The 27,691-nt window shown below is 39.3% G+C and overlaps 1 protein-coding gene across 1 annotated transcript in view; it reads left to right on the top strand.

Moving 5' to 3' along the window:
* The first annotated feature begins 11,250 nt into the window (after nt 1-11,250).
* LOC106599179 (uncharacterized) overlaps nt 11,251-27,691 on the top strand; it is a 57,228-nt gene continuing 40,787 nt past the window's right edge. The window contains exons 1-4 of the mRNA XM_082970118.1: nt 11,251-11,542; nt 24,738-24,893; nt 25,026-25,156; nt 25,898-27,622. Of these exons, the coding sequence (XP_082826244.1) occupies nt 11,251-11,542; nt 24,738-24,893; nt 25,026-25,156; nt 25,898-27,622 (2,304 nt within the window). The remainder of the gene's footprint in view (nt 11,543-24,737; nt 24,894-25,025; nt 25,157-25,897; nt 27,623-27,691) is intronic.

Below are 27,691 nucleotides of genomic sequence, written 5' to 3'. Positions count from 1 at the left end.
AACACCAAAGACAACAATAAATCATCAGAAACACAGTTCAAACATCCAAATAGGGTCAAGTGTAAGAGTAAGTTGTACAATTCACATCTGATAAATATAAGTTGTTATGATTGGGTCAATGCAAATCTTTAGTTGGAATGTGTCAAAGAATCCCTGGTCAAAACAGTGACACTCGAGGCATCTTGCCAAAATGCTCTGACTGGTGATTCTGCCCTCTGCAAGATGACCTTAAGTTTTCTCTAAACTGAATACATTTGTACCAGTACATGTCTTAGTTTAGTTTACAATGGCAAGTAGCCATTGAATAAGCAGGATGGAGTTCTATGGAAATAATTCACTTCACAGAGGTGTAAAGGAATGCATCAGGCCAAGTTTGATATTTGAATAGTATAAATAAAGGTAATAAATGCACCTGATTGGTTAAGTTTAAGGAAGAATCCTGTATATCCTGTATATATCCTATATTTGATTCTGACTCCAATTCTGGATGGGCTAAAGTTGTAAAACCTATAAAGTGCTTTTCACATTGCTGAGCTGAACAGAGCTGCACTCACAGCACTGTCTCTGTGAATAGGCTGGTGGAAAATGAGTCTTAAAGCTAGTCACAACCTAAAGAAAAAAATCACACCTTTGACGATTAACATACTGTGATGTGTTTACACCTAGCGAGTATAACTGAAAAGCACACGCATACATCCAGGGCAACATACCTTATTAGTCAAGAAGGCGTGAGATAGTAACAATTGGACATCAATTGGCATCACTCTTGGGAACGTACATATTCACAAGTGATACTCACATGTTGCTGGTTAGAATGAAGCTCCTCACCCAAATTTCGTAAATAAATAGTTTGGGTAACACTTTGTGAATGTTGAAAATGTCATCATGTTTAACAACCTTCATATTTTAACATTATTCATAAGGAACCTTCAAAATAAGTTTTTTTTTTCATTACAGTAATTTATTAAGTTATTATTAAGTTAAGTTGAAATAATCTGGTCTGAGTGAACAGTATTGTTGCTGGTGTCACTGACTGGATTAGTCCTGTGCACCACAAGGCTGTATTAGTCTTTGCTGAGCTAAATCCACTGCATAAGCTTCTGGCTCGATGGGGTTTATGTCAGTATCAGTAAAGCAACTCCTGACCACCGCTGATGTAAAAAGTGCTTTATAAATTAAATGTGATTGATTGATTTGATTGGAGCTAATACATATCTTCAGGTATCAGGAAAAGTTACTCAACACGTTACAATGCCATCAACTTCTCTGACCTGGGTTCAAATAGTATTGAGCCTGTCTGGAGTGAGTGCCAGAGGGGCCAACGTATTGGGATCAGACAGTGAGGTATTGGAGGGGGTCAGGCCACACCTCCTTGTTCTTCTCTCTGTACACTGTGACACATGGCATACAAGAACACTGCTGCACATCAACACTGTGTTCTTTTGGGACTACGACAATAGTTTCTTTGTGCCAGGCAAGCTAAATCATCAACTACAGCTAGTTAAAGTATTTGAAATATACTATTTACAGCCAGTTCTGGTTCCAACCCTTTTGCCCTTGTGGCCTTGAGCAAGGCACATAAACCCTTAAACTGCTACCTGGGTATTGCTCTGAGGCTTACCTGGTGCTTCCAGACTGTTGTGTGAATAGTGTGTCAGAGGGTTGGGTACTTTGACAAAAGAAATAAACATGTTTGTTGTACTGATAAAGAAATAGCTTTTCGAGGGGACTTATATTTAGCATATTCCTCAAGAATGATGTTGAATAAATGTGTCATAGTTGTTATGAATGATACTGGAACACTCATCAAGGTGTTATGTATACCCCGCTTTGTTTTAGATTAGCTAATACAACATTGGGATGCAGAAGATTCCCCTTAGTTGAGATTCCTGAAGAAAAAGAGGAACTCCCTGGGAAAGACAGGAAAACTGTGCATCAAGGTTTAACCCTGAATAAAGTGATACTGACAGTCAGCTGGAGAGGGAAAACCTGCATACTTCAGATGCACATTAGTGTTGCCATGAACCTTGCAGACGTTAAATATGCACCCAGAAATAGGTCAATACTATTATGAAACTGCATTCAGATGCACTGTAATTCTTTTACAAAAAGGTAGTGATCTGAGCTTACATCTTCAATCTAGCAGGTCTACAAATATTTCACTCTGTAACGGCGTTCGTCGGAAGAAGGGGACCAAAGTGCAGCGTGGTAAGTGCTCATGATTTTATTTAACTATGAAACACACAAACAAAACAAAAAGCCAAACCGTTCCATCAGGTAGCGAATACAAAACAGAAAACACCTACCCACAAACACAGGTGGGAAAAAGGCTGCCTAAGTATGATTCCCAATCAGAGACAAAGAGAAACAGCTGCCTCTGATTGGAAACCATACTCGGCCAAAACAAAGAAATAGAATGCATAGAATGCCCACCCCACACCCTGACCTAACCAAATACAGAAAAAACACGGCTCTCTAAGGTCAGGGCGTGACACACTCTATAAAATGAATAGGGTTGGTAAGATTGAGATGCAATTAGCTGTGCAGGTGTTACAAAAATAAATTGATAATCATGACAACCTTAACTTTTTGATAGCTTTAATAAAGATTTCAGTTCTTAGACCCTGAGTCCTTAAAGGGGCAATCTGGGATTCAAACAACAACAAAGCAGACACCCCCCCCACCACTTTAGTAAACTTAACCACTCTCAAATTCATAGATGTAACTATGAATGTAAGGACTGACCATCATGATATCAAAATGATGAGGACCAAGGCACCCTTCAAAATACTGAAACACTATTGTAGGTTCATGTTAATGTGAAGTAGAAAAGATTTTAAAAACCTGAACACATTTCATTATTATAGAGAGATACAAGTCCTTAAATACAAAGTTTTTTTAATTCAGCCACAAGATACACATTTTTATTCATTTCTCCAAAATATATTAACTGTGAAGTCCGATATGGATAATAATTCCTTCAAATTAAAGCTGACAATCTGCTCTAACCTCATAGTCATTGTATCATTTCATATCCAATGTGCTGTAGTACAGAGCCAAAACAACAAAATTGTCACTGTCCCAATAGTTTTGTACCTCACTGTATAGGCCCGGTCCAAATACTTTGAAAAGGCATTCTAACATGTCTGAATTGATGAAAGCTAGCATTAAAAGTTTTCAAAGGGCCATTATGTACCATTATGTAGAGTTAGTGCTTGCAATGCCACGGTTGTCGTTGGTTTGGTTCCCACTGGGGTCAGCCACGCAAAAATGCATGCATGCTCTACTGTATGTTGCTTTGATAAAAGCATCTACTAAATTATAATATAAACTAAGCACTAACACCATCTCCATGTCATACCATGGCATTCAAACATATAACAAGGAGGATGTTCCTTGTTATGGATGTAGAGGTATGTTCAATAGAACAGATTCTAAAAGAAACTCGAACACCTTTCAACGTCATACGAGACGTCAGGGAGACGTCAGGGAGTGATACAACTCTTTAAAAAAACATGCCATCTTATCATATGTCATCTAATGACAAACCAGACCAGTGTTTAATCAACCATGATCTCTTAGGGTGTGGCTAGTCACAGAACAGTGTAGTTATTGGTGGACGGCAACACCAAAGACAACAATAAATCATCAGAAACACAGTTCAAACATCCAAATAGGGTCAAGTGTAAGAGTAAGTTGTACAATTCACATCTGATAAATATAAGTTGTTAAGATTGGGTCAATGCAAATCGTTAGTTGGGATATGTGCCAAAAAAAATCACTGATCAAAACACTGACATGGGAAGCAACTTGCCAACACTTTCTGACTGGGGATTTTTGCCTCTGCAAGATGACAATAAGTTTTCTCTAAACTGAATACATTTATACCAATACATGTGTTAGTTTAGTTGACTATAGCAAGTAGCCAATATATTAACAGGATGGAGTTCTATGGAAATAATTCACTTCACAGAGGTGTAACGGAACGCATCATGCCAATTTTGTTAGTTGAATAGTATAAATAAAGGTTATAAATGCACCTGACTGATTAAGTTTAAGGAAAAATCCTTTATATCCTGTATATATCATATATTTTTTTGATTCTTACTCCAATTCTGGATGGGCTTTTCACATTGCTGAGCTGAACAGAGCCGCATTCACACCACTGTCTCTGTGAATAGGCTGGTGGAAAATGAGTCTTAAAGCTAGTCACACACTAAAGAAGAAAATCACACTTTTGACGATAAACATACTCTCTAAAACCTGTGATGTGTTTACACCTAGCAGTTATAACTGAAAAGCGCATGCATACGTTCATGGCAGTCAGTGGTTATTATTCAAGAAAGCGTAAGATAGTAACAATAGGTCATGTTGAGTCAGGCATCACACCGAGGAATGTACATGTTCACAAGTGATACCCACATGTTGCTGGTTAGAAATAAGCTCCTCGCACAAGTTGCGTAAATAAATAGTTTGGGTAACACTTTGTGAATGTTAAAAGTATCATCATGCATAACAACCTTAATATTTTAACATCATTCACAAGGAACCTTCATTAGTTATTTTTTAATTCCAGTAAGTTATTATTAAGTTAAGTAAAATTATTTTAAACCAGTATTGTGAACAGTATTGTTGCTGGTGTTACTGACTGGATTAGTCCTGTGCACCACAAGGCTGTATTAGTCTTTGCTGAGCTAAATCCAAGCCATAAGCTTCTGACTCGATGGGGTTTATGTCGGTATCAGCAAAGCGATTCCTGACCACCGCTGATGTAAAAAGGGCTTTATAAAGTAAATGTGATTGATTGATTTGATTGGAGCTAATGCATGTCTTCAGGTATCAAGAAAAGTTACTCAACACGTTACAATGCCATAAATTGCTCTGACCTGGGTTCAAATAGTATTGGGCCTGTCTGGATTGAGTACCAGAAAGATGGGGTTTGCTCTTATGGGACTACGACAACATTTCCATTGTGCCGGTCAAGCTCAATCACCGACCACAGTCCCTTAGAGTATTTGAAATATAGTATTTACAGCCAGGTCTGGTTCCAAACCTTCTGGCCTTGTTGTCTTGAGCAAGGCACATAAACCCCTAAACTGCTACCTGGGTACTGCTCTGAGACTTACCTGGTGCTTCCAGACTGAATCGTATGTCAGAGGGTTGGGTACTGTGCCAGGAGAAATAAACATGTTGTTGTACTGATAAATAAATATCTTTTCGAGGGGACTTATATTTAACATATTCCTCAAGAATGATGTTGAATAAATGTGTCATAGTTGTTATGAATGATACTGGAACACTCATCAAGGTGTTATGTATACCCCCTTTTGTTTTAGATTAGCTAATAAAACATTGGGATGCAGAAGATTCCCCTTAGTTGAGATTCCTGAAGAAAAAGAGGAACACCCTGGGGAAGACAGGAAAACTGTGCATCATGGTTTAACCCTGAATAAAGTGATACTGACAGTCAGCTGGAGAAGGAAAACCTGCATACTTCAGAAAAGTCAATTAAGTACAATGAAGCACGTTTCTGATTAATTGTATTTGTCACCTAATCAGTTTTCAATAAAATAAGGTCAGTACATAACTGTTATAATACTCTCAAACAGATTCTTTGCCCCTCCCTTTCTTTCAATAATTTCTTGTCCATCACAAATCTTTTGCCAGAACACCAAACCAGTTTTCCATACCACGTCAGTACCTGGGGATATTTTTTTTTTAAGCTACGTACCTCTCACATGCATTCCTCTGTCCCTCCCTTTTTCATCACCTTTATCTTGTTAACTTTGGTGCCTCCCAAAATATTACGTCACCTGAAATATAGTAATAGAAGCTAGAAATACATTTTCATGACAGTATGCCTACTGTATCAACAATTGTAAGCTACCTCATCCCCATATTGTTATTTATATATATATATTTATTTTTATTTTTTTTGTTGCTCTTTTGCACCCCATTATCTCTACTTGCACATCGTCATCTGCACATCTATCACTCCAGTGTTAATGCTAAATTGTAGTTATTTCGCCTCTATGGCCTATTTATTGCCTTACCTACCTAATCTTACTACATTTGCACACACTGTATATAGATTTTTCTATTGTGTTATTGATTATCAGTTTGTTTATTCCATGTGCAACTCTGTTGTTGTTTTTGTCGCACTGCTTTGATTTATCTTGACCAGGTCGCAGTTGTAAATGAGAACTTGTTCTCAACTAGCCTACCTGGTTAAATTAAGGTGAAATAAAAAAATATATATATAAAAAAAGCTTGAAATAGTTAACAGAAAAAGAAAGATAATGAGATTTTAGAGTAGATAAGGTAGATATTGTGATTGTTTATTGTCTTCACCAAGACCTTCCTCAATTGCTATTTGGAGAAATTACAGAAATAGGAGGCTGGCATTGAAGTGTTTGCTGTAGGAAAGTAATAACCTTTACTGTATAATGGAATATATACATGGAAAAGCTTTGATACATTTAAAAAAGAAACTGCACACAGTACAAAAAAAAGAAATACATACAAATATAACAAGGTAAAATGGTCTCATACTTTCTCCTTTTTGAAGTAACAGTTACATGATTTACAGTGCCTTCAGAAAGTATTGATACCTCTTGACTTATTCCACATTTTGTTGTGTTACAGCCTGAATTCAAAATTGATTAAATAAGAGATTTTACAACATTCTCAAACAGAGAATTAGTGAACATAAAAGTTCAATCAGGAGAAACAACAGGGATTATCCAGTCGCAGTACATTTTAATGATCTACCTTTACATTTTGAGGCATAGAGAAAGTCAAGATATCAGACCAGGGAGTTGATATAAATAATACTCTGAGCAAAAGAGAATGTTTTGGGATTTTCACCCTCCAGACATGATGAAATGCCCATGCATGTTATGTAAATGTAAACATGAGTTAATGCCGCCACTTCAGATCACTCTGACGTTTTTTCTTGTACAGTACCCATTGATTTATGAAAACTTACTTGATAGGTCGATGTCCTCATTGTGGTTTCACTGTCTTGTTTAATACGTTTTATGTATACACTTTATTAGAATTATAAGAATACTTATGAAATGCACATTGTTATGTTTGGTAACATATGCTTGTTTTCCTTATACTCCAATCCCATTCAATGCATTGAACGGATGTGGGTGGAGCAATGTCTACATAAGGGTTCAAATCAAAAATCTCTGACGAAGGCCTCGAGGCCTATATGTAAAGCTTAATACAGAGCAGTGATATTATCAAGAGCAGTGTGTGGGTTTCTTATTTTTTATCATCTTTTGAAGAATATAGAAATTGGATTGGTAAACTTTTGATAGCCAAGATTAAATACTTATGTTTTTTAAGCAGTAAAATGCTGATTTCTCCTGAAAAATTGCAACGCTAATGTGGATTATAATATATTATTTTATGTATTATATTTTATATTACAAAAAATATCCACTTTTGATGAACTACACGAATTACTTTCACAGAATATGTATAGAATTCAGAATGAATTGCTGGGCTGTGGCAGACCATTTGAAAATTTGAAATTACTTTTCCTCTTTTATGAAGTAACATGATTGACGTGATGCAGTAATAGGCTGATTTCTCATGGAAAAAATGCAATGCTGATCTGGATTTTACTGTGTAATTTCACTACGGTGTATAAATCCATGTTCACAGCAGTTATAGTGCCTATTGCGAAATTATTCACACCCTTGAAACCTTATTCACCGAGATGTCTAGCATGCGTAGTTATTCACACCTCTTGATCTGGCACACATAAATGAGTTCAAATCCATTTAGTTGCTTAAAAAGTTACAGATAAAGTTGAAAAGTGTCTACCGTTGCACATTAATAGTGGTTCAAATTACCTGTCAATAAAATTGATATTTTTCTTTCCATTCAGAAAACTGCATCAACTGAGTCCAAAAAAAGACACAGAAAATGACAGCTACTTTTTTTTTTACCATGGTTAAGTAGTACACTGAATTTCATTCTGTGTTTATGTTTCTAACTCATTTTTTACTAAGTGCAAACATCATGCCAACTCGTGTATTAATCCTGAATCAAAATATTAGCAACCAAAAATGCTAGATGGTGACAGAATAGACCATATACATTTGGATAATGTAATCATAATAATGAGCAATGATGTACATATTCTTTGCATATGATGTTACAATGCCTATGATTTTTTTTAAATATGTTTATTCTGACATTTCATTGGGGCAATTTTACATTTTGCCTTGTCTACTGTCAAAAGTCTCACCTCGATTAAATACATTTGCAAAATACAAAAAAGGAAAATGACTAAGTTGTTAGCGGTATTGTCAGGCGGTGGGTGTAGCTGGTGCATGAAGTCAGGCGCAGAAGAGCAGAGATGAGTGAACAACGCACTTTACTTGAGAAAACAGCACAAAGTAACAATACCAATGTGCGAACAATAACGGTTGCCATAAAACACGGGCGTTACGAATCCCTTTGGCCCAGCAGTCTAGGGGGGATGGATACGAGACCCGTAACATAAATCATGCAAATTATAGTGATAAAGAACAGTGAGAACCAAAAACCACAGACAACTGAAATCTACTGTCAAACTCAAAAGGTTTATTTTAAACACACGGTAAAGGGGTGTGAGAAAAGGGGCTGAGCTGGACCCAAGCAAAGAAACAATAATCAAAAACACCCCTAAGCTAGACTAGCCTATTTCCACAACAGCTAGCTAACTAACAGGATACACACCACACACAAATACAGGATACACACTACCTGTATCCGTAACAACGGGTGAAAACAGCACCCGGAAAAAAACAGCCGGAAACGTACCAACCTTAACAATAAACAATCACACACAAAGACATGGGGGAAACAGAGGGTTAAATACATGACCAGTAATTGGGAAATGAAAACAAAGGTGTGTGGGAAACAAAGACAAAACCAATGGAAAATGAAAAGTGGATCGGCGATGGCTAGAAGACCGGCGGCGTCGACCGCCGAGCGCCGCCCGGGCAAGGAGAGGAACCAACTTCGGCGGAAGTCGTGACAGGTAAACATTATCACACTGCTGTAACGTCTATTAGTTGAATTATATTACTGTAAAAAAAATACAACTCAGGTGTGGTAATCTCAAAAAGGTATTATAGGTAACATTATTAACAATCAAGGGAATTATTTATGTAGCTATAAATTATAATTGTTTATTGTATATAATAAAGATGTCAAAAACTGCACCATGTTGATGAAAGGTAATCTTGGAAATAATGATATTGTGCGCAATGAACATATTAACCATTCATCTCATAAACCACAGTGTTTTTATGGTGGATTGTCCTTGGAGTTCCGACCACAACTGCAGTTTACACAACTGCAGCTCCTACTACAATGACCACAACTGAAGCTCCTACGACAACTGTAGCTACAACTACAACAACAACTATAGCTCCTACTACAACAACTATAGCTCTTATGACAACCACAACAACACCTTCTACAACAACCACTGCAGATCCTACTACAACAACGGTAGCTCCAATGACCACTATGAATACAGTACCTACTATGACAACTACAACTGCAGCTCCGGCGACAACGACAACTGCAGGACCTACAATGACAACTGCAGGTCCTACAATGACAACTGCAGGTCCTACAATGACAACTGCAGCTCCTACAACAACTACAACTGCAGCACCTACTACGACCACTACAACTTCAGCATGTACAACAACAACTGTAGCTCTTACTACTACAATGACAACTGTAGCTCCTACGACTTCTCCAACTGAATCACTTACCACGACAACTGCAACTTTAGCTCCTATGGCAACCACAACTGTAGCTCCTTTTACAACAACTTTAAATCCTACGACCACGAAAACAGAAGCACCTACAACGCCATCTGTAGCTCATACGGCCACTACAACTGCAGCACCTACGTCAACAACCACTGCAGCTCCTACGACCACACAAACAGTAGGCCCTACAATGACAACTACAAGTGAAAATCCTACGACAACCACAACTGCCACACCTGCTACGAAAACTAGAACTGAAGCTCAAACGACCACTACAACATCAGCACCTACTCCTACAATGATAACTGTGGCTCCGACAACAACTACAACTGCAGTACCTACTACAACCACTAAAACTGCAGCACCTACTACTACAATGACAACTATAGCTCCTTCAACAACTACAACTGCAGCACCTACAATGGCCACTACAACTGCAGCACCTACAACAACAACTGTAGCTCCTACTACTACAATGAAAACTGTAGCTCCTACGACTTCTACAAATGAATCACCTACTACGACAACTGCAACTTCAGCTCCTACAACAACCACAACTGCAGCTTCTTTTACAACAACTTTTAATCCAACGACAACTGTAGCTCGTACAACAACCGCTGAAGCTCCTACGACCACTACAACTTCGTCACCTACTTCAACAACCAGTGCAGCTCCTACGACCACTACAACAGTAGGACCTACAATGACAACTACAAGTGAAAATCCTATGACAACCACAACCGCCGCACCTGCTACGAAAACTAGAACTGTAGCTCCTACAACAACTACAACTGTAGCTCCTACGACAAGAACTGTAGATACTACGACAACTACAACTGCAGCACCTACTTCAACAACCACTGCAGCACCTACTACTACAATGAGAACTGCAGCTCCTCCTACAACAACTTTAGATCCTAAAACCACTACAACCAAAGCAGTTACAACGACAACTGTAGCTCATACGACAACAAATATAGCTACTACTACAACAACCATAGCTCTTACGACCACTACGACTGTAGCACCTACTACGACAACTACAAATGTAGCTCCTACGACAACCGCAATTTTGGCTGAAGCTACAACCACAACTATAGCTCTTACTACAACCACAACAGCAGCACCTACATCAACCACTGCAGCTCTGACTACAACAACTGTAGGTACTACGACAACTACAACCACTGCAGCTACTTCGACCACCACTACAGCTTCTAATACAACAACTGCAGCTCCTATGACAACCGTAACTGCAGCTCCGACTATAACAACTGTAGCTCCTACGTCAACTGTTGTGCCTATGACCACTACATCTACCGTACCTACAACAACTACAGCTCTTACTACAATAACTGTAGCTCCTACAACCAGCACAACAACAGCTGCTATGACAATCAATGAATCTCTTACTACAACAACTGTAGGTCCTAATACTGCTACAACTGCAGAATCTACTATGACAACTACAACTGCAGCTCTTACGACAATCACAATTGCAGCTCCTATGATAACTACAGCTCTTACATCTGTAGCTCCTTTGACAATAAGTGCATTTCCTGCGACAACCACAACAGCAGCTTCTACGACAACCAAAACTGCAGCTCCTACGACAACATACAACTGCAGCTCTGACGATGACAATAACTGCAGCTTCTGCAACTACCACAGCTCCTACTACAACAACCACATTATCATCCCTTGTGGCATCGCTATCATTCTGGTACCCCTGTGGAACCTGCTATGTGTTCGTATAGGCATGTGTTCACTTGCGTACTGTGTATACTGTTTACATATTTTACAGTGTATTTATTAAAAAAATATGCTAAATCTCTGCAATGATTTGATTTTACATGTGCATCATACTTCTCCATCTTTGTTCTGCAGTGCATTTTATGTGGCTGCTGTGCAGCTTTAAGGAAACGCTGGCACAGACGCAGATCTTACAATGTACAGTACACCAGAAGAAACGGTCTCTTCTGAGGTGACAATGCTAACATCTGTGGCCAATTGTAATCACAAGAACAGCCAATCATCTATATCTGCTAATCACGGGACTTTAATGCATGGAAAATCACTTGACTACATAGGACTGCATCTGAGAAGATCAAGTGAAAATTGATAATAGGCTTAAAAGGCCACATGTTTTTGTGCAATGTACTACTTTTTATATTATGCATCTGATTGTTAATCAAAGTTACAGCTGAGCTGAAAAAAGTATTTTTTTATATTTATAAGTTATGTCATTTGTGGTTTCAAGCTGTGCTGTCCACTTACTAAAACAGTTATCATTTATTTATTTCATGTATAATAAGCTTCATTCCAATATTTATTTTTTGTTTGTTATTTCCTCTCTTGATTAACTATGAACTAATTTATTTTAAACTTCAATACAGTACATGTTTCTTCAACTTATAGTTTGACAAATGTAATGAAAATACAAACCAGTATTACGATCAAATTTTATGAAAAGGTTTGACTCCAGGGTGATTATAGACAGCACATCTACACATCAAAAGTAGTCAAAATTGTTCGACCTGGCACCTTGAAAATCTATTTAAAGCCCCAGGGCTATCTTCTATTTACCACCCCTACCTTGTCACAAGACAACAGATTGGCTCAAACGCATTAAGAAGGAAAGATCTTCCACAATTTAACTTTTTACAAGGCACACCTGTTAATTGAAATGCATTCCAGGTGACTATATCATGAATCTGGTGGAGAGAATGCCAAGAGTTTTTAAAGCTGTCATCAAGGCAAAGGGTGGCTTCTTTGAAGAATTTCAATTATACGTTTTTGGTTACCACATGATTCCATATGTGTTATTTCATAGTTGTGATGTCTTCACTATTAGTCTACAATGTAGAAAATAGTAAAAATAAAGAAAACCCGGGAATGAGTAGATTCTGTATATTACTGTTCTGTACTTTGTCATGTATATGTACATTTTATGTGGACCCCAGGAAGAGTAGCTTCTGCATGCGCAGTAGCTAATGGGGATCCTTATAAACTAAACCAAGAAGACAGTGAATATTCCTGAGTGGTCAAGTGACTTAAATCTGCTTGAAAATCCATGGAAAGACCTGAAAGTGGTTGTCTAATAGTGATCAACAATCAATTTGACAGAGTTTGAAACATTTAGAAAATAATCAAGGGCAAATGTTGCACAATCCAGGTGTGGAAAGCTCTTAGACTTACCCAAGACTCACAGCTGTGATCGCTGCTGCCAAATGTGATTCTAATGTATTGACTCAGGGGGTTGAATACTTATGTAATCAAGATATAATTGTGTTTTATTTTTCATACCATATAGAGTATTTTGGTAGATATTTCACAAAAAATGACATTTGAATCCATTTGAATTCCAATATGTAAGACAATAAAATGTGGAAAAAGTCAAAACTGACACATTTTGATGGGGATTTTTTTGTAGTGTAACTTATTTTGACGGACTGGTGCATCAACTGACTCTAGAGGTTAACTATTTAGCAGTCTTATGGATAGGGGGTAGAAGCTGATCAGGGTCCGGTTGGTACAGACTTGGTGCATCGGTACCGCTTGCTGTCAGGTAGAGGAGAAAATAGTCTCTGACTTGGGTGGCTTCAGTCTTTGACAATCTTTAGGGCCTTCCACTGTTCTGACACCGCCTTTTTGTAGAGGTCCTGGATGGCAGGGAGTTTGGCTCCAGTGTTGTACTGGGCCGTACGCACTACCCTCTGTAGCGCCTTGTTGTCGGATGCCAAGCAGGTACTATATCAAGCTGTGATGCAGCCAGTCAAAATGCTCTCAGTGGTACAGCTGTAGAACCTTTTGAGGATCTGCCAAATATTTTTGAGGGGGAAGAGGCACTGCCATGCCATCTTCATGACTGCGTTGGTGTGTGTGGACCACATTAATTCTTCAGTGATGTGGACACTGAGGAACTTGAAGCTCTCAACCCATTCCACTACAGCCCTGTCGATGTGGATGGAGTCATGCCTGGCCCTCCGCTTCGTGTAGTCCACGATCAGCACCCCTTGTCTTGCTGAAGTTGAGGGAGAGGTTGTTGTCCTGGCACCACACTGCCAAATCACTGACCTCCTTTTTATAAGCGGTCTCATTGTCTTTGGTGATTAGTTACTAATGGGTAAAAAGTATACAAGAAGGACCAAAGTAAGAATCTATTTAAAGTAAAGAAAACTGTGGCTCTGCCACTTGGTAAATAGCTGAGGGGTGAGGGAAATGTAACCTCTCTCAGGCATTTTGTCTAGTGCAAGGACTGACAGTCCAAAGATGAAAATTATATTTAACTGGTTTAAGATATCAATTATTTACAAACAATGGAGTTAAACAAGCTTCATTTGAAGTGTAATGAAGACAATAGTGAATATAGCAGAATGTTTATTAGTGATGCAAACTATATCATAATATATATAAATATGGGTCTTTTATATTTATATTTTCAAAAATATTTCGGACAAACGTTGAAAAAAGCTGTGAGTTTGTGAGATTATGTTAGCTTCAAATGTCATGACGAAGTTGTTTATTTCTCTCAGACATAACAAAATGTAGTGTAAACTAAATATCCAATCTGTATCCAGCTATCAATCCAAAACGATTTGGATCGGACTCTACAATGCATTCTTTCACACAGGATTGTGACATTTTTAACTCAAGTGATGCATTTCTCTTCAGAGGGGAATATCTTTCTCTGTGAGAGGTACAATCACACTGTTTTACATCATGAATGCTTATAGATTTAAGAGAGTCACTGAATATTTTTACGATGTCTAAAATCCCTGATGTAATTCTGGATTGGAAGACCAAGCTTTAACTTCCTGACTGATGTTTTGAGATGTTGCTTCAATATATCCACATCATTTTCCTACCTCATCATGCCATCTAGTTTGTGAAGTGCACCAGTCCCTCCTGCAGCAAAGCACCCCCACAACATGATGCTGCCACCCCCATGCTTCACAGTTGGGATGGTGATCTTCGGCTTGCAAGCCTCCCCCTTTTTCCCCCAAACATAACGATGGTTATTATGGCCATAAAGTTCTATTTATGTTTCATCAGACCAGAGGACATTTCTCCAAAAAGTCCGATCATTGTTCACATGTGCAGTTGCAAACCGTAGTCTGGCTTTTTTTATGGCAGTTTTGGAGCAGTGGCTTCTTCCTTGCTAAGCAGCCTTTCAGGTTATGTCGATATAGGACTAATTTTACTGTGGATATAGATACTTTTGTACCTGTTTCCTCCAGCATCTTCACAAGGTCCTTTGCTGTTGTTCTGGGATTGATTTGCACTTTTCGCACCAAAGTACGTTCATCTCTAGGAGACAGAACGCATCTCCTTCCTGAGCGGTATGACGGCTGCGTGGTCCCATGGTGTTTTACACTTGCGTACTATTGTTCGTACAGATGAACATGGTACTTTCAGGCGTTTGTAAATTGCTCCCAAGGATGAACCAGACTTGTGGAGGTCTACAATTATTTTTCTGAGGTCTTGGCTGATTTCTTTAGATTTTCCCATGATGTCAAGCAAAGAGGCACTGAGTTTGAAGGTAGGCCTTGAAATACATCCACAGGTACACCTCCAATTGACTCAAATGATGTCAATTAACCTATCAGATGCTTCTAAAGCCATAACATCATTTTCGGGAATTTTCCAAGCTGTTTAAAGGCGCAGTCAACATAGTGTATGTAAACTTCTGACCCACTGGAATTGTGATACAGTGAATTATAAGTGAAATAATCTGTCTGTAAACAATTGTTGGAAATTCCTGATTTGGAGGTATCTGAAAAAATGTGTTGTTGGCATGTTAAACTTACCCTGTAATTATTGAAATGAAGCTAAATAACCATCAATGTATAAGTTACCAATTGTTGTGAGCCCCTTCTCCCTCCACTGTGAAAACACCATATCATCCAATACAGGGTGAAAAGCATGATTCAGGCAAATCGGGCTGTCAATGTATATAGTGGGTATGTTAAGAAAATACCTAATCTGTTTCTAGATCCTAAGAGTATGAGAAATGACTGGTTTAGAGTCATACGTGGCTTTTTTCACATATGCTAGACTATTAACAAGTGCAGGGAGTGAGGAACGTTGACAGGAGGCCTGCTCAATCAAAAGCCATGAAGGCATATCATTCTGTCGCATCCCAGGTAAACTTTCCCTCCAGAAAGACACAATGTTCAGATTAGCAGCCCAATAATACAGTTTAAAGTGAGGAAGGCCAAAGCCCCCCCTCTATCTTGTACTTGCATAAATGCTTTTTTGAAATTCTGGCTGCCTTGTTATCCCATAAAAATGGAATTACTATTGAATCCAGTTTCTTAAAATAGCTTTGTGGTATGAAATTGGGTTGATATTGGAAGAGGTAAAGAAACCTGGGTAGGACAACCATTTTAATAGCGTTTATACGACCAACCAAGGAGATAGGCAGAGTATTCCAAAAATCTATATTTTGTTTAAGCTGATAAATGTTCATTTCCAAATTCGCTTTCAATAGCTGATCAAGTTCTCTTGTCACCGCAATGCCAAGGCTTGTGAACTTGTCCATCACTGTTTTAAATGGGGTAGATTGCAGAAATTGCATATCCACAGTCCGTGATATCGGCATCAATTCAGTTTTTTGTCCCTCTTTGTTTCTTGGGACCTAGAACAAGCATCTCAGTTTTCTCTGAGTTTAAAAGTCGAAAATTTGCCGCCATCTACTTCCTTGTCTGAAACACAGGCTTCCAGGGAGGGCAATTTTGGGGCTTCACCATGTTTCATCGACATGTACAGCTGGGTGTCATCCACATAGTAATGAAAGTTAACATTATGTTTCTGAATGACATCACCAAGAGGTAAAATATATAGTGAAAACAAGAGTGGTCCTAAAACTGAGCCTTAAAGGACCACCTGAAATTTACAGTTGATTTGAGGACAAACCATCTATAGAGAAAAACTGATATCTTTCCGACAGATAAGATCTAAACCAGGCCAGAACTTGTCCGTGTAGACCAATTTGGGTTTCCAATCTCTCCAAAAGAATGTGGTGTTAAGAAGACATCACCATGGAATGTCTACAGTGAGGGAAAAAAGTATTTGATCACCTGCTGATTTTGTACATTTGCCCACTGACAAAGAAATGATCAGTCTATAATTTTAATGGTAGGTTTATTTGAACAGTGAGAGACAGAATAACAACAAAAAATCCAGAAAAACGCATGTCAAAAACGTTATAAAATGAGCTGTGAGCTGTGAGGGGAACGGCACCTCCGTACCTTCAGGCTCTGATCAGGCCCTACACCCAAACAAGGGCACTGCGTTCATCCACCTCTGGCCTGCTCGCCTCCCTACCTCTGAGGAAGCACAGCTCCCGCTCAGCCCAGTCAAAACTGTTCGCTGCTCTGGCACCCCAATGGTGGAACAAGCTCCCACACGACACCAGGACAGCGGAGTCAATCACCACCTTCTGGAGACACCTGAAACCCCACCTCTTTAAGGAATACCTAGGATAGGAAAAAGTAATCCTTCTAACCCCCCCCCCCCCTTAAAAGATTTAGATGCACTATTGTAAAGTGGTTGTTCCACTGGATATCATAAGGTGAATGCACCAATTTGTAAGTCGCTGGATAAGAGCGTCTGCTAAATGACTTAAATGTAAATGTAAATGTTATTAGTCAAGGCGGCATGAGATAGTAACAATTAGACTTTTTTATTTTACCTTTATTTAACTAGGCAAGTCAGTTAAGAACAAATTCTTATTTTCAATGACGGCCTAGGACATGTTGAGTCAGGCATCACACTCCAAATCTACATGTTCACAAGTGATACCCACATGTTGCTGGTTAGAATGAGGCTCCTCGCCCAAAATGCTAAATAAGTAGTTTGGGTAACACTTTGTCAATGTTAAAAGTATCATGCATAACAACCTTCATATTTTAACATCATTCGTAAGGAACCTTCAAAATAAGTTTTTTTTTCATTACAGAAAGTTATTAAGATATTATGAAGTTAAATTATTTTAGTTTAAATAATCTGGTCTGAGTGAACAGTATTGTTGCTGGTGTTACTGACTGGGTTAGTCCTGTGCACCACAAGGCTGTATTAGTCTTTGCTGAGCTAAAGCCAAGGCATAAGCTTCTGGCTCGATGGGGTTTATGTCGGTATCAGTAAAGCAATTCCTGACCAACACTAATTTATAAAGCTCTTTTTACATCAAATGTGATTGATTGATTTGATCTAATACATGTTTTCAGATATCAGGCAAAGTTACTCAACACGTTACATTGCCATCAATTGCTCTGACCTGGGTTCAAATACTATTGAGCCTGTCTGGAGTGACTGCCAGAAAGATGGGGTTTGCTATTTTGGGACTACTGCAATGGTTCCATTGTGCCAGGCAAGCTAAATCATCGACCACAGCTCTTCTGGCCTTGAGAAAGTTACATAACCCCTAATCTGCTACCTGGGTACTGCTCTGAGGTTTACCTGGTGCTCCCAGATTGTTGTGTGATTAGTATGTCAGAGGGTTGGGTACTTTGACAGAATAAATAAAATATTTATCAAATTCCTCATGAATGACGTTGAATAAATGTGTTCTAAAAGTTGTTATGAATGATACTGGAACACTCATCAAGATTTTATGTATACCCCCCATTTGTTTTAGATCAACTAATGCAACATTGGCATGCAGAATATTCCCCTTGGTTGACAGGAACTCCCTGAGGAAGACAGGAAAACTGTGCATCAATGTTTAACCTTAAATAAAGTGATACTGACAGTCAGCTGGAGAGGGAAAACCTGCATACTTCAGATGCACGTTTGTGTTGCCATGAACCTTGCAGAGGTTAAATATGCGCCCAGAAATAGGTCAATACTATTATGCATTTACTTTTTAATAGCTTTAATAAAGATTTTAGTCCTTAGACCCTGAGTCTTTAAAGGGGAAATCTGGGATTCAAACAACAACAAAGCAGACACCCCACCACTTAAGTAAACGTAACCACTCTCAAATTCATAGATGTAGCTATGGATGCAAGGACTGACCATCCATGATATCAAAATGATGAGGACCAAGGCACTCTTCAAAATACTGAAACACTATTGTAGAAAATATTTAAAAATAACTTTAACAGTCTTAAAATATGTATTTTTTTTTTATCCAGCCACAAGATACACATTTTTATACATTTCTCCAAATATATCAACTGTAGTCCAAAAAATATAAGGTATTTCGCACATAATATTTTATCAGAAATTAATTTTTTGTTATATTGTTAAACATTTATTTATTGCTTTTCAGCAGGTACACACATATGTTTAGGTGTCAACATTCTTCATTGTAAGCAATCATTTTTGTAAAATTATTTTAGCATCTGGAAAATGCTCCCCATAAAAGCAGAAATCCAAGATGATTTCCTCCATTGTTGGGCTCACCATGTGGGGTCATTGTGACCCTCAATCATATTTACCAGCTGATTACAACCTATCTTGACACCACCTTTGTTAGAGATTCATAAACTGAATCTACTGTTAAAAGAAATAAAATAAAATGTATTTATATAGCCCTTCTTACATCAGCTGATATCTCAAAGTGCTGTACAGAAACCCAGCCTAAAACCCCAAACAGCAAGCAATGCAGGTGTAGAAGCACGGTGGCTAGGAAAAACTCCCTAGAAAGGCCAAAACCTAGGAAAAAACCTAGAGAGGAACCAGGCTATGAGGGGTGGCCAGTCCTCTTCTGGCTGTGCCGGGTGGAGATTATAACAGAACATGGCCAAAATGTTCAAATGTTCATAAATGACCAGCATGGTCAAATAATAATAATCACAGTAGTTGTCGAAGGTGCAACTAGTCAGCACCTCAAGAGTAAATGTCAGTTGGCTTTTCATAGCCGATCATTGAGAGTATCTCTACCGCTCCTGCTGTCTTTAGAGAGTTGAAAACAGCAGGTCTGGGACAGGTAGCACGTCCGGTGACCAGGTCAGGGTTCCATAGCCGCAGGCAGAACAGTTGAAACTGGAGCAGCAGCACGGCCAGGTGGACGGGGGACAGCAAGGAGTCATCATGTCAGGTAGTCCTGAGGCATGGTCCTAGGGCTCAGGTCCTCCGAGAGAGAGAGAGAAAGAAAGAAAGAAAGAAAGAAAGAAAGAAAGAAAGAGAGAATTAGAGAGAGCATACTTAAATTCACACAGGACACCGGATGAGACAGGAGAAATACTCCAGATATAACAGACTGACCATAGCCCCCCGACACATAAACTACTGCAGCATAAATACTGGAGGCTGAGACAGGAGGGGTCAGGAGACACTGTGGCCCCATCCGATGATACCCCCGGACAGGGCCAAACAGGAAGGATATAATCCCACCCACTTTGCCAAAGCACAGCCTCCACACCACTTGAGGGATATCTTCATCCACCAACTTACCATCCTGAGACAAGGCCGAGTATAGCCCACAAAGATTAAATAAGGAAACAACAATGTTTTTAAAAAGATATGGGAAGTAGCACATGTGTGAATGTAGAACTGTTAAATAGAAAAAGGCTGACTGCTTACTTTAGGCCACTGACTAAATTAAATGAATGGCTCCAAAGTTAAGTCAATTAAGCACAATTATATAAGTTTCTAGCTACAGAAAATCTTTTACAAAATGTATTTGTCACCTAAACAGTTTACAATAAATTAAGGTCAGTACATAACTGTTATTATACTCTCAAACAGATGCTTTGCCCCTCCCTATTTTTCAAAAAAAAATTGTCCACCCCAAATTGTTTGTCCCGAACACCTAACCAGTTTCCTATACCACGTCAGTACCTGGGGGAAAAAATGAAAGCATTATTAGGCTAAGAACCTTCCACTTGCATTCCTCTGTCCCTCCCTTTTTCGTCACCTTTATCTTATTATCTTTGGTGCCTCCCAAAATATTACGTCACCTGAAAGACAGACTATTTGGCATCAAACCAGCCCTATAGTAATATAAATACAGACTAGGAATACATTGGCATGACAGTATACACAGGAACAGTTCAATTGTAAGCTTGAAATGGTTAACAGAACTAGACAGATAATGAGATTTTAGAGTTGATATAAGCTAGATATTGTGATTGTTTATTGTCATTAACCAAGACCTTCATCAATTGATATTGGGAGAAATTACAGAAATAGGTGGCTGGCATTGAGGTGTTTGCTGTAGGTAAGTAATAACCTTTACTGTATAATGGAATATATAAATGGAAAATATTTGATACATTTTTTTCAAATAAATTGCACACAGCACAAAAAATGTAAATACATACAAATATAACAAGGTAAAATGGTCTTATAAGAAAAGATCAAAATCCAAAATGGATAATGTAAAGCAAAAACATTGAAACTATGAAGATGATGGTTATTATGTACATGTTATATGTAAACACCCATACACTTTTGATTAACTACTAAGCTGTCACAGAATATGTATAGGAACATGTAGTTAATTGCTGGCAGACCATTTGAAAACTTTAAATTTACATAATTTACAGTGCCTTCAGAAAGTATTCATGCTTCTTGATTTATTCCACATTTTGTTGTGTTACAGCCTGGTCTTAATGATGAAATGCCCATGCATGTTATGTAAATGTGAACATGAGTTAATGCCGCCACTTCAGATCACTCTGACGTTTTTTGTTGTACAGTACCCAATGATTTATGACAACTTCCTTGATAGGTCAATGTCCTCATTGTGGTTTCACTGTCTTGTTTAAAATGTTTTATGTACACACTTTATTATAATTATTATGAAATGCACATTGTTATATTATAGGGGTGTCAGGTAGCCTAGTGGTTAGAATATTGGGCCAGTAACCAAAAGGTTGCTAGATTGAATCCCTGAGCTGAGAAGGTAAAAATCTGTTGTTTTGCCCCTGAACAAGGCAGTTAACCCAATGTTCCTAGGCTGTCATTGTAAGTAAGAATTTGTTCTTAACTGACTTGCCTAGTTAAAGGAAGGTTAAATAAAAAATATAAATATTTGTAACATATGCTTGTTTTCCTTATACTCCAGGATTTTGTGAGTGTTTTTATTTTGCACACTTATGTAGACATTGCTCCAGCCACATCCGTTCAACGTGTTTAATGCTTGAGGCCTATATGTGAAGCTTAATAGAGCACTGATATTAGCAAGAGCAGTGTGCAGGTTTCCTATTTCTCTCATCTTTTTAAGAATATAGAAAATGGATTGGTCAACTTTTGATAGCCAAGTTTAAATACTTGTGTTTTTTAAGCAGCAAAATGCGGATTTCTCCTGAAAAATTGCAACGCTAATGTGGATTTTACTATTTCATGTATTATATTTTATATTTGAAAAAACATCCACTTTTGATGAACTACGCCGATTACTTTCACAGAATATGTGTGAATTGCTGGTCGCTGGCAGACCATTTGCAAATTTGAAATGCCCATTCCTCTTTTATGAAGTAACATGATTGGTGGGATGAGGTAATAGGCTGATTTCTCATGGGAAAAAATGCAATGCTAATCTGGATTTTACTGTGTAATTTCACTAAAGTATATAAATCCATGTTCACAGCAGTTATAGTGACTGTTGTGAAATTATTCACACCCTTGCAAAAGTTTTCACATTTTGTTTCCTTATTTTTAACATTATTCTTCACAAGCTACTTTTATTCACAGAGATGTCTTGAATTAATAATTATTCACACCTCTTGATCTGGCACACCTAAATGAGTTGCATAAATTTGCTTAACAAGTTGCAGATTAAGTTGATAAGTGTCCACCGCTGCACATTAATAGTGGTTTATGACCTGTCAATAAAATGTATATATTTTTCTTTCTATTCAGAAAACAACTGCATCAACTAAGTCCAAAATGAAGACACAGAAACTGACAGCTACATTTTTTACCATGGGTATGTAGTACACTGAATTTTAATCCGTGATCATGTTTCTAACTAATTATTTACTATTTGCTAACTTCATGCCAACTCGTGTATTAATCCTGAATCAAAATATTAACAACCAAAAAGGCAAGATGGTGACAAAATAGACCATATACATGTAGATCATGTAATTATAATAATGAGTAATTATGTACATAGTCTTTGCATATGATGTTACAATGCTTATGATTTTTTTCTAAATATGTTTATTTTGACATTTCATGGGGGCAATTTTACATTTTGCCTAGTCTAATGTCAAATGTCTCACCTCGATTAAATACATTTCAAAATATAAAAAGGAAAATGACTCAATTGTAAGCGCTAAATATTATCACACTGCTGTATCCTCTATTACTTGAATTATATTACCACACTACTGTAATGAAAAATGTACCATCTTTTCAACAACAAAAAAATGCAACTCAAGTAGCTCCTAATCTCAATAAGGTATTATAGGTAATATTATTAACAATCAAGGGAATCATTTCCGTATTTAATTAATGTAGCTATAAATTATAATTGAATATTGTATATAATAAAGATGTCAAAAACTGCACCATGCTGATGAAGGGAAATCTTGGAAATGTTGATAGTGTGCGCAATAAACATATTAACCATTCATCTCATAAACCACAGTGTTTTTATGCTGGAATATCCATGGAGTTCCGACCACAACTGCAGTTAACACAACTGAAGCTCCTACGACAACTGCAGCTCCTACGACAACTGCAGCTCCTACGACAACAACTGTAGCTCCTATAACAATAACTGCAGCTCCTACTACAACAACTGTAGCTCCTATGACAATAACTGTAGCTCCTACTACAACTGTAGCTCTTACAACCACTACAACTGCAGCACCTACTTCAACAACTACAACTGAAGCTCCTACGATAACCACAACTGCAGCACCTGCTTCGACAACTACAAGTGAAGCTGCTACGACAACCACAACTTCAGCGCCTACAACGACAACTACAACGACAACTACAACACCTACTACGACAACTACAACACCAACTACGACAACCACAACACCTACTACAACAACCACAGCTGTATCTCCTACGACAACATCTGTAGCTCCTATGACGACTACAACTGCAGCACCTACTTCAACAACCACTGCAGCTCTTACAACCACTACATATGCAGTTCCTACAACAACGACAACTGAAGCTCCTACGACAACCACAACGGCAGCTCTAACTACAACATCTGTAGCTCCTACGTCCACTACAACAGCAGCACCTACTACAACAACTACAAATGCAGCTCCTACGACAACCACAACAAGAGCTCCTACTACAACTTTAGATCCCACGACCATTACAACAGAAGCACCCACTACGACCACTACAAACGCAGCTCTTACGACAACCGCAACTGATACTCCTACTACAACTTTAGATACTACGACCACTACAACAGCAGCACCTACAACGACAACTGTAGCTCCAACGACAACCACAACTGTAGCTCCAAGTACAACTGTAGCTCCTACCACCACAACTACACCGCATACTTCGACAACCGTAGCACCTACGACCACAACTACACCACCTACTTCGACAACCGCTGCATCTGCTAAAATAACTACAACTGACGCTCCTACAACACCATCTGTAGCTCTTACAACCACTACAACTTCAGCACCTACTTCAACAACTACAACTGAAATCCTACGATAACCACAACTGCAGCACCTGCTACGACAACTACAACTGAAGCTGCTACGACAACCACAACTTCAGCGCCTACTACGACAACTACAACACCTACTACGACAACACCTACTACGACAACCACAACTGTAGCACCTACGACAACATCTGTAGCTCCTATGACCACTACAACTGCAGCACCTACTTCGACAACTACAAATGCAGTTCCTACAACAACGACAACTGAAGCTCCTACGACAACCACAACTGCAGCTCCAACTACAACATCTGTAGCTCCTACGACCACTACAAAAGCAGCACCTACTACAACAACTACAAATGCAGCTCCTACGATAACCACAACTGCAGCACCTGCTACGACAACTACAACTGAAGCTGCTACGACAACCACAACTTCAGCGCCTACTACGACAACTACAATACCTACCACGACAACTACAACACCTACTACGACAACCACAACTGTAGCTCCTACGACAACATCTGAAGCTCCTATGACCACTACAACTGCAGCAGCTACTTCAACAACCACTGCAGCTCTTACAACCACTACATCAGCAGTACCTACTTCGACAACTACAAATGCAGTTCCTACAACAACGACAACTGAAGCTCCTACGACAACCACAACTGTAGCTCCAAGTACAACCGTAGCACCTACGACCACAACTACACCATCTACTTCGACAACCGCTGCATCTGCTAAAATAACTACAACTGACGCACCTACAACACCATCTGTAGCTCTTACAACCACTACAACTGCAGCACCTACTTCAACAACTACAACTGAAGCTTCTACGATAACCACAACTGCAGCTCCAACTACAACATCTGTAGCTCCTACGACCACTACAAAAGCAGCACCTACTACAACAACTACAAATGCAGCTCCTACGATAACCACAACTGCAGCACCTGCTACGACAACTACAACTGAAGCTGCTACGACAACCACAACTTCAGCGCCTACTACGACAACTACAATACCTACCACGACAACTACAACACCTACTACGACAACCACAACTGTAGCTCCTACGACAACATCTGAAGCTCCTATGACCACTACAACTGCAGCACCTACTTCAACAACCACTGCAGCTCTTACAACCACTACATCAGCAGCACCTACTTCGACAACTACAAATGCAGTTCCTACAACAACGACAACTGAAGCTCCTACGACAACCACAACTGTAGCTCCAAGTACAACCGTAGCACCTACGACCACAACTACACCATCTACTTCGACAACCGCTGCATCTGCTAAAATAACTACAACTGACGCACCTACAACACCATCTGTAGCTCTTACAACCACTACAACTGCAGCACCTACTTCAACAACTACAACTGAAGCTTCTACGATAACCACAACTGCAGCACCTGCTACGACAACTACAACTGAAGCTGCTACGACAACCACAACTTCAGCGCCTACTACGACAACTACAACACCTACTACGACAACTACAACACCTACTACGACAACCACAACTGTAGCTCCTACGACAACATCTGTAGCTCCTATGACCACTACAACTGCAGCATCTACTTCAACAACCACTGCAGCTCTTACAACCCCTACATCAGCAGCACCTACTTCAACAACTACAAATGCAGTTCCTACAACAACGACAACTGAAGCTCCTATGACAACCACAACTGCAGCTCCAACTGCAACATCTGTAGCTCCTACGACCACTACAACAGCAGCATCTACTACAACAACTACAAATGCAGCTCCTACGACAACCACAACTGCAGCTCCTACTACAACTTTAGATCCCACGACCATTACAACAGAAGCACCCACTACGACCACTACAAACGCAGCTCTTACGACAACCGCAACTGATACTCCTACTACAACTTTAGATACTACGACCACTACAACAGCAGCACCTACAACGACAACTGTAGCTCCTACGACAACCACAACTGTAGCTCCAAGTACAACTGTAGCTCCTACCACCACAACTACACCACCTACTTCAACAACTACAACTGAAGCTCCTACGATAACCACAACTGCAGCACCTGCTACGACAACTACAACTGAAGCTGCTACGACAACCACAACTTCAGTGCCTACTACGACAACTACAACACCTACTACAACACCTACTACGACAACTACAACACCTACTACGACAACTACAACACCTACTATGACAACCACAACTGTAGCTCCTACGACATCATCTGTAGCTCCTTTGACCACTACAACTGCAGCACCTACTTCAACAACCACTGCAGCTCTTACAACCACTACATCAGCAGCACCTACTTCGACAACTACAAATGCAGTTCCTACAACAACGACAACTGAAGCTCCTACGACAACCACAACTGCAGCTCCAACTACAATATCTGTAGCTCCTACGTCCACTACAACAGCAGGATCTACTACAACAACTACAAATGCAGCTCCTACGACAACCACAACTGCAGCTCTTACTACAACTTTAGATCCCACGACCATTACAACAGAAGCACCCACGACGACCATTACAAACACAGCTCCTACGACAACCGCAACTGATACTCCTACTAAAACTTTAGATACTACGACCACTACAACAGTAGCACCTACAACGACAACTGTAGCTCCTACGACAACCACAACTGTAGCTCCAAGTACAACTGTAGCTCCTACCACCACAACTACACCACCTACTTCAACAACTACAACTGAAGCTCCTACGATAACCACAACTGCAGCACCTGCTACGACAACTACAACTGAAGCTGCTACGACAACCACAACTTCAGTGCCTACTACGACAACTACAACACCTACTACGACAACACCTACTACGACAACCACAACTGTAGCTCCTACGACACCATCTGTAGCTCCTATGACCACTACAACTGCAGCACCTACTTCAACAACCACTGCAGCTCTTACAACCACTACATCAGCAGCACCTACTTCGACAACTACAAATGCAGTTCCTACAACAACGACAACTGAAGCTCCTATGACAACCACAACGGCAGCTCTAACTACAACATCTGTAGCTCCTACGACCACAACAGCAGCATCTACTACAACAAATACAAATGCAGCTCCTACGACAACCACAACTGCAGCTCCTACTACAACTTTAGATCCCACGACCATTACAACAGAAGCACCCACTACGACCACTACAAACGCAGCTACTACGACAACCGCAACTGATACTCCTACTAAAACTTTAGATACTACGACCACTACAACAGTAGCACCTACAACGACAACTGTAGCTCCTACGACAACCACAACTGTAGCTCCAAGTACAACTGTAGCT

Source organism: Salmo salar, chromosome 27 (assembly GCF_965601325.2).
Source record: "Salmo salar chromosome 27, fSalSal1, whole genome shotgun sequence".
NCBI lineage: Eukaryota > Metazoa > Chordata > Actinopteri > Salmoniformes > Salmonidae > Salmo > Salmo salar.
Note: the sequence above shows the minus strand (reverse complement) of the source record. Positions and strands in the feature narration are given on the sequence as shown.